The following is a 9,405-nucleotide window of genomic DNA, read 5'->3' on the forward strand; positions in this document are numbered from 1 at the left end:
AAGTGGCACAAATAGGCTTCCACACATTTAAGATGGGAAAGGGGTTAGGGCAGGGGTAATCAATTAAAAATCACTGAGGTCCAGTTACTAAAATTTCCTCCTCAGGTCCGAACGAAAGTCCAACTTTTGTCTTTTATGGTCTTGCTTCACATTTTCATTGTTAACAAACTTTATAGTAAACATCTAGCTCTTTTACCATAATTAAAAGTAGTCCCAGGTAAATAAATTTAAGGCATTTATTTCAGATTAACATAGAAATCTCAGAATAAAATACATTTTAAATGTGTAAACAGAGCCTAATATGCTTTTTTCTCTTAAATTGAAGAGGTTCATGCCTAAAGAATTGAAGGTTTACACTTAAAGTTAAAAAGTTAACATCTTTAGAAAACAGAAAACAATAAAAATGTGTTGCTCTTTTAGTAGAAAAATAAAATAAAATAAATGCAGAGTAAGCAAACAATTGTCTCCCTTTTTCTGCTAGAGGTACCAACTTATACAAAATTAGGTTTTCAAGTAAAACATCCACAACTTGAAAACAACAAATTAAACTTAACTAAAATAAACTGACATGTATTGTAATTACGAAACCAGTAATCAGTAGTAATAATAACAACAATACATTTTTCATTCAACCTTTATTTATACAGGTTAGTCTCATTGAGTCACGAGGACTCATTTTCAAGAGAAACCTGTTTCAGACAGACAGACTAATAATTCAACAAAAAGCAATTGAAACCAAATGAAAGAAGTTATAAACACAGTCAAATCAACATGTCATATAAACAAAGGTAAAACACTAAAGGCAAAAACAAAATTGTTTGCAACAACTTAGAGAAAAAAGTAATACTTTTTAAAATGACTAAAACGATTCGCTTCATATGCCGCAAAACATAAAAAGTGGGAAAACCAAATTATAGAGCGTAAAACGCACTAAAACGCTCATTTCTTAACTCTAAACGCCGCGTCCGAGCAGTCCCTGAAGGCACCACTTGACTGACTGTCCAACGACCTAATCCAGAGCGTGAGGATGTTCATCCGAACCAGTCCGAGTCGAGCCAACGACCCAAAACCACTTCTTCCAGCAGCGACTGTCGAACCTCGGCCAACGCTCCGACCTGTCCGCCTTTAGAAACGACCTTTTCGGTGTCGGCTGTCGCTTCGGTCGGTCCAGCTCCTTGAACCGGACTCCTCAGACGTGACGTCGGGACAATGGAATCCACCGTCCTCCCGGACAGTGTCCGCCCTCAGAGGCTGCAGCCCGGGATAGGATTCGCTTCTGGACCGAGCGGGACGCTCCGCTCGTCTCTCCGGCCCGGGGTGACGGTCCCCGTCGCGCCGCTGCTGTCGTCGCCGGCCTCGCTGTGCGCTTCGTCCGGGCCTCCCCCTCCGCCGCCGCCGCTGCAGCTCCACAGCCTGTACGGCGGGGCGGGGGCCGGGCTGGGGCCGGGGGCGGCTCGCTGCAACCCGGCGGTGCTGAAGGAGGCGGTGGAGGCGGTGGTCCGCAGCTTCGCCAAGCACACGCAGGGCTACGGCAGAGGTGAGGCTCCTGGAGGGGTAAACACGGAGAAATGGAGTCTGTGTCCGCGTTTAGACCTCCATGGCTGCACTGCGTCCACCATGTTTTTATTTATTTATCCTAATTACTGTTTACATCGCCATTAACTCGTCGGTGGTTGTGTGCGGATTTGGGCCAGATTAGTTTGGATGATCTTCATGTGAGATAAAGATAAAAGACCCGTTTCAGACTCAATTCAGTTTATTTCTACAGCGCCAAGTCACAACAGGGCACTGAACAGAAACGTTCATAAGTTTTAAAAAGCAAGTTAATAACATTAATTATCTGAGGAGCAGACTGCTTTTTGCAGAACTCTCACCTTGAGCAAGCATGAAGGCGACAGTGGAAAGGAAAAACTCCTTCATGAGGGTGAAACCTATAGCAGAACCAGGCTCAGGACAAGTGGTCATCTGCCTGGACCGGGTGGGTTTGGGGAACAGATACACAATGGCAGGTCGAGAATCACATGTTAAGAAATAAATAATTTCGAATGAAAATATCCAATTTTAAGAACTGTGGTCAATTTGTCTTCCAGTATTCAAAGCCTATGGCAGCATAACAAGCCAACCCTAACTATAGGATTTATCAAAAAGGAACGTCTTAATCCCAGTCTTCAAACTGGACAATGTGTCAGCCTCATGGACAAAAACTGGAAGTTGGTTCCACAACTGAAAGATCTTCCTCCCATTCTGCTTTTGGAAAACTATAGGAACCACAAGTAAGCCTGCAGTCTGAGAGTGAAGTGCTTTTTTTTTTAAGGAAAATATGGAACAATAAGATCTCTAATATAAGATGGAGCTAGGTTGTTGAGGGCTTTGTAGGTTTGAAGTAAGATTTTGCATTTGGACACAGTACTGGTCCACAACATGACAAAAAAAAGGACGTGAATAGCGAGAAATAGGTTATTGTAAACATCTTGTTACACCTAACATACAGGAGTTTAAACAGTAATGTCTATTTTGAGAGTTCATAGACTTATAACTCATTATCGAGCAGTGACTTAACCTGTTGTGAGGGGAAACTGAGGTAGCTACAGTTAATACAAATAGGATTTATTGCAAAAGATTGCCCCTACGTGCACTGACAGCCTCATCCCTCCTCTAACCCCTTTAGGCTTCCTAATGCCTTCAAAATAATTAAAGGACCATTGTAAATTTCCTCACATTACTTTAGTCATGCTATGATGTTGGTTGACATTTGGAGCAGTACCACTGTTACATCTAATCAAGATTTTAAACTGACTTTATTTGACTTTAAAATTAGCTCCAGCTCCCCAAAAGTTCACCCGGCCATGGATTTAGTTTGTGCGGTAATCCCCCTGACTCCTTCCATAATGTTGGGATCTGTGGGGGGCAGACCATCTGTTGCCGGAGTTCATCTTTTTCTACAAGATTCTTCCGAAGTCTAAAGATGTTTGGATATGTTTTCATCCTGCAGAGCGACTTTGGGAGCAGATGCCTCCCCGACGGTGGTGTTGGAGGAATACAAGTCTATAAACAAATCAAAAGCACATAAAAGTTTATTTTATGGCTGACTAACAACAAAATGAGAGCATGCGCTGGGTGTTTTACTGCCCCTCAGAGGGAAGCTTGTAATGCTATCTGGACTGCAGATCAGGGATTTACGCTTCTGATGTTGCAGCGCTCTTTGGAGTTTGTTGAGAGAGATTTTGTTTTCCGTCATACCGACCCGGCCGCAGCACTAAAGCATACTTGAAAATGAGCAAACTCCAACACTTGAGGCTTAGCAGACTGAGCAGCCAAAGAATCCCACTTTTAAAGCTCCCCGCAGACCCAGATCCAAGGAATCGTTTCTGACTCGCTTTCAGATTTTACTGCTCTCCGTTGCTGTTTCCAAATGTAACTTTGTCACAAAGGAATTTAAAATCCTGGAGCTGGTTTTTTTTATACCTAAAGTGTTAGCTCAGATCTTTTAAAGAGGGAGTCTGTGGGAAAGTTATGAGCAAATATTAGGGATGCACGATATTATCGGCACAATATTATCGGCATGATATCGTATTGGTCAATATTAGCGATAAAGTTAAATATTGGACATCGGCCATTCCATAAAAATAACTCACCAATATAAAAGGTGCTGTTTACATATCCATCTATCTATCTATCTATCCATCTATCCATCCATCCATCCATCTATCCATCTATCCATCTATCCATCTATCCATCTATCCATCCATCCATCCATCCATCCATCCATCCATCCATCCATCCATCCATCCATCCATCCATCCATCCGTTTATTTATTTAAATTATTTATATATATAATAATGCAATATTTTAATTCCACAGCAGAGAAAGCTATGTTTTCCCTGTAAGTAGATCTAGGAAAATAAAATATCTGTATTGATATTGGTTATCAGCCAAATAAGTTTTAACATATTGAATATCAGCCAAAAATCCAATATCGTGCATCCATAGCAAATATCTAACCTGTTCAAGATATCTTTTTGAACAACCTCAGTTTGTAGAAACAGTTTACTTCTGACCATCTTTAAGAAGGCTCCTCCAAGGACGTGCCAAACTTCACAGTTTAGACGTTAAAGACATGAAATAAAACACGTTCGGTGCGTTAAAAAGACTAATGTCTCGCCCTCAGTGAACGTGGTGGAAGCTCTGCAGGAGTTCTGGCAGATGAAGCTGACCCGAGGGGCCGACCTGCGGAACGGAGCGCTGGTTGTTTACGAAATGGTCCCGTCTAACAGCCCCCCATATGTCTGCTATGTTAGCCTTCCAGGTGGCAGCTGTTTTGGAAGCTTCCAGGTAAATTCCCTGCACGATTGTCACATTAGAATAAGGAGTGCTGCTGCCTTTGAGCATAAAAAAATACACTTTTCAGGTTTTAGATGATAAAATCTGTGTATTAATTTTGTATTCTTTTGTCCTCGATATTCAACAGTTTTGCCCGACCAAGGCAGAAGCTCGGCGCAGCGCGGCCAAGATCGCTCTGATGAACTCCGTTTTTAACGAACACCCCTCGCGCCGAATTACAGACGACTTCATAGAGAAGAGTGTGAGCGAGGCCCTGGCCTCATTCAATGTAAGTTAGACCAAATACTGAAGGATGTGCTGTCGTTAAACCTGTGGTTCAGTGGATTTTACTGATCGTTGTTTTAAGTTGTGCTCCTGCAGCTGCATACTGCACGTACGGACCTTTAGCTGTTTCCACAGTTTGACTGGCGGTCGTTGTTCACAGGGAAACCGAGAAGAAGCTGACAATCCAAACACAGGCATCGGAGCATTTCGCTTCATGCTCGAGTCCAACAAAGGGAAGTCCATGCTGGAGTTCCAGGTGTGAAAACCTCATTTATTGTCATTTATGTTAATCGTGTCAGATTATTAGTAATGTCTAAACCCACACTAGGATAAAGTTGTCCTCCAGTGGGGCTACTTGCTGCAGTTTGGTAATAACATGACAGTTTTTATTAGGGATGCACAATATTGGATTTTTGGCCGATATACTGATATGTTAAAACTTATTTGGCCGATAACCAATACCAACACCGATATTTTCCCCCCTAGGCTTACTTACAGAGACTGGTCTTTGTAAATTTGGACTGCTACTAAATGCAGATGTCAAAAAGGGGGCTGAAAATGATAAAACACTTCAACTTGAATTATGTTTAATGTCAAATTTATTCCTGACATTTACTCTCTCTAACACAATGACAACACTCAAACAGGGATACAAAAACAGTGCCTTATATATATATATATATATATATATATATATATATATATATATATATATATATATTTATAAACAGCGCCTTTTATATCGGTGAGTTATTTTGCTGGAATGTCCGATATTTAACTTTATCGCTAATATCGGCCGATACCATGCCGATAATATTGTGCATCCCTAGTTTTTTTCATTTATTTAAAGGGAAGGAAGCTTTAGGTTTGGAAATGTTACCATATTTTGAATTAAAAACAGGAAGCTAACGAAAGCTTGCCAAAGTAAAAGTTAATTTGGTGAACTTTGAACTTTCTAAAGTGATTTTGGACTTTTCTTCCGGGTGTGTTTTGAACTGCAGGAGCTGATGACTGTGTTCCAGCTGCTGCACTGGAATGGAAGCCTCAAAGCCATGAGAGAGCGGCAGTGTTCCCGGCAGGTACCGTGACAGAACCCGTCTCACACGTGGCTTCAATTACACAAGTACAGGGCTGGCTTTCACAGCTGTCGCAAAGAATGAAATTATACGTTGGGTGTTTGTTTAAAGGAATGAGCTGTTCTACGTAAAGTTTTCTTCTCACTCTGAGAGGAATTAAATATCATCAGCTAAATTTATGTAAAACAGCTTTTACAAATCATCTCTTTAGTTTGTCAACTTTTTCTCTTCCGACATTTTTCATTGGTGGGCCAGAACTGTCTAGATGAAAGGACTCGTGGGCCAGGAAATTTTGAATTTAAGAAAATAAAACACTTTAAAAAGCGTGATTTGAAAAACTGTCCAGCAACAGGTTCACAGAGAGATTGAAGGGACACTGTTAACGTTGATGAACGTGTATGTCGATGATACCACTTTATATTTATTTAAAACTGTCCAATTTCTCCCCATCCATTGTTAAATCAACTGAAATTATTTTCTTGGAAAACACGTGTTATATTTTGACGTTTTATGAATTATTATCCAAATTTTTTTAACTTTCCAGTAGAAGTCAGTAACAGTTTGTTGTAGAATAAAAGGATTAATTATAGCTAAATATTTGTATTGCACTTAATTTAGCTCATTTTGAGAAGATTATTTTTATCTGTTTTGCTGTTAAATCAAACAATATTTAACAGTATATTTAAGAAATATCACCATTAAATCTAAAGAAGGTCTACATCTGCATCAACCTCAGTGGGTTCAAATTATACCATTCTTTAATCGCAGTCGGGGGCCGCACAAAATCACTCCAAGGGCCGCAAATGGCCCTCGGCCCGCACTTTGGACACCCCTATCTTATGACATGAATCATCACCAAGGAAACTTGAATTAAGACATTGTTGAACATTAGTTGTGTCTCTGACTCTGTCCTGTGCCTGAACCCCCCGCAGGAGGTGCTCGCCCATTACTCCCACCGGGCCCTGGACGACGACATGCGCACTCAGATGGCGGCTGACTGGGTGAACCGAGAGCAGAGCGTGGCGAGTACCATCGCTCAGGAGCTGGCCTCGACGGAGCGAGAACTGGAGGACGCCCGACTGGCGGGCAGGGAGCTGCGCTTTTACAAAGAAAAGAAAGACATCCTGGTAATGGCTGTGGGTCAGCTGAGCGCAGCCAATGCCGCCACTCTGCCGTCGCACTAAAGCCCGTCGCTCCGCAGGACTCCTGGTAACAGTGTGGATCACTCTATTAAAAACTATATCAGGCAACGGTAAACGCTTCTGTTCTGAACACAAACGCCACTCGGGCTGTTACCTCCTCGTGCCTAATCAGTTATTTCTAAACGCCTGTAAAATAGTGCTGCCTGCCTCTGATTTATATATATATATATTTTATATATTGTTTCGACTGATACAATGGACATTTACAAATTTTGTTAACTGTTGATCAGTGAATGTACAGGTCACAAGTTACTCATAGTTCCAATTTAGGTTTAAATCAAATCAGTCTGCTGTGATTAAAAGGATTTGGTTGTGATGATTTCATGTTAAGATGCTAAAAGCACTGGTTTAAAAAAAACAAAACAACAGGATAAATATTGCTGAAACTTAACCAGAGTCTCACATCAACGCAAATAAAATAACCTAAAATGACTCTGGGGTTGCAGGGAGCGAGGGTACGTTTCAATAAAATGTCAGCTGACGACTCTGACCGGAGCTCAGGTGTTCTAAAAAAAAAAAAAAAGGTAAATCAACAATATGTTGTCTTTGTTTATTCTTGTTTGTGAAGGTTTTTAGAGTTTGCTGTGTGGTTTGTGATTATGACATTATCCGAATGTATTATTATTATTATTATTGTTTTTATTTTGTGAGGTAAATGACCTACAAAGCAGCTCTTACACTAAAAAAAAAAAAAAAAAAAAAAAAAAAACGATGATGAAGCTGATTTAAATTTTGTTGTTTTTGTTTATTGTAAGAAGATGGAACCCTTTTTGGGCATCAATATTATCCACAGATGATAAAAATGTAATGTAACTCGCACTTGCTCCCTGATATTTTACTGTTAAAAGTAAAACTTTTATATATTCCTGATTTCAAAACTCACTTTAATGCATTATAAACTTAAATGCATTTTAACAAGAAGCCTTTTTACGAGTGGATTTACGGTAAACAAGTCAGCCGAGTCACTGATGAAGTGTGGCTTTCATTTCAAGAGAAATGTGGGCAGAAGCTTGGAAAGTTAAACAGCACGAAGGCTCGTTCTTGTGGCTGAATACTGAATTATCAACAGCTGAAACTTATTACACACAGTTTTAAAATAAATAAAAAAAAAACAAAGGACTGAGTTTTATTAAAGACAGAGTAGCTTTTATTATTCTGGTGCAGTTGCTTTCCTCTAAGATTGTAGTGCCTTTATGAAAATGGTTACATACCTTAAGACTTTGTAAAACTAATACATATACTTTCATTTATTGGATTATTTAAAGCACAGTCTTTTTTTTATCTTAAGATTATATGCGAAATTTCAGTTTTGCTATTCTAACAGAGTAATTGGGGATAAAACTTAAATCAGTGAATGCCTTTCGCCAGCAGTCTGTTAGCTTAGCTTAGCTTAGCTTAGCTTCGCGCAAAGTCTGGAAATAAATAAAAACAAATAGTATAATTTATTAGTTTAAAGTCAAAACAAAAATGTTATTTATTTTAACCTTGTTTGCTGGGCTGAACCAGTGACTTTTTTAGTGTTTTCCAGGAGACTCGTCCTAATAAAGACGCTATTTGGCTAGCATCTTGCTAATGACGGAAGCATCTTGATCATTATTCTTGTTCATGCCAAAATATGAAGTTATTCCTTTTGATGTTCGACTTTAGATTATGAAGGATTTGTAAAACTGTTACATTTATTACCACATGATGTGAAACATGTTGAAGACAAAAAAAGTTTGATTATTTGGTCTGTTTGTTTTACAAGCGTTCTAATAAATCCAATCAACTTATAATTTTTAACTATGGGTCACCCAGTAATGTAAGTTATGAGTTCCCTTTTATAAAAAAATATAGTTTTTGTTCTTATTTTTTAAAGTTTTTCTTAATTTGTTTCCAGAATTTCAAGTTTTAGCAGCCAACGGCAAAAGATACGCTGGTTCAGGAAGTGAGCCTGGAGATGTATTGTTTTTAAGTTCTTTTTATTTGTCTTTAAATAAAAATGCTCAGTAAGTGTTTTTTTTTTCTACAAGCCATTAATCACAGCTGTTTTTATATAAATGCCTTTCAGTTTTTGTTGTTTTTTTCATTATTGATCAAGGCCTTTTTCTTACCAATCATTTTTGCTAATCATTTTATAAAAAAAACTTTGACACTTTTATTTCTTTGGCTTTGATGCATGATTTGTTTTCAAGTTTGAAGTTTTGTTTTTAGGTTTCATATATGATATTATAAACAGTATTGTTTAAAAAAAAAAAAACGTTTTTAGGCCCAACTTGTATGTATTTTCTATAAACATTTTTATTCCATGTTTTTACTTTTAGTAGATTTATATGTTTATGTAATAAACCAGTTATTAAAACAGTTGTGGTTTTGCCATTTCATTTTTTTAGTTCTTTAATACCAAATGTGTCTGACCAAGCAAACAAACAAACATATTGATAGTAATATTATTTATTCAATAAAAACAGTTTTACAAACTTTTAAACAATTTCCTTCCTTCCACTCCCAGTCATACTCCAGTGTTTAGAATGAGTATATA

General features: G+C 38.6%; 1 protein-coding gene across 1 annotated transcript; it reads left to right on the forward strand.

The window, feature by feature from the left end:
- Positions 1–998: 998 nt before the first annotated feature.
- On the forward strand, positions 999–7,593 carry lix1l (limb and CNS expressed 1 like). The gene is made up of 6 exons (XM_037693412.1): positions 999–1,537; positions 4,170–4,333; positions 4,470–4,610; positions 4,767–4,862; positions 5,608–5,685; positions 6,615–7,593. The coding sequence occupies exons 1-6, from the start codon at positions 1,210–1,212 to the stop codon at positions 6,864–6,866; spliced, it is 1,059 nt and encodes a 352-aa protein (XP_037549340.1). The 5' UTR covers positions 999–1,209; the 3' UTR covers positions 6,867–7,593.
- The last annotated feature ends 1,812 nt before the right edge of the window (positions 7,594–9,405 follow it).

This window comes from Nematolebias whitei, chromosome 19, assembly GCF_014905685.2.
Source record: "Nematolebias whitei isolate Nwh7 chromosome 19, NemWhi1, whole genome shotgun sequence".
NCBI lineage: Eukaryota > Metazoa > Chordata > Actinopteri > Cyprinodontiformes > Rivulidae > Nematolebias > Nematolebias whitei.

Bases quoted from the DNA above. Each gene is read 5' to 3' on its own strand.
- lix1l (XM_037693412.1), top strand. From the start codon at position 1,210: ATGGAATCCACCGTCCTCCCGGACAGTGTCCGCCCTCAGAGGCTGCAG. The intron at 1,538-4,169 runs GTGAGGCTCCTG...TCTCGCCCTCAG, and splicing joins CACGCAGGGCTACGGCAGAG to TGAACGTGGTGGAAGCTCTG. The intron at 4,863-5,607 runs GTGTGAAAACCT...TTTGAACTGCAG, and splicing joins AGTCCATGCTGGAGTTCCAG to GAGCTGATGACTGTGTTCCA.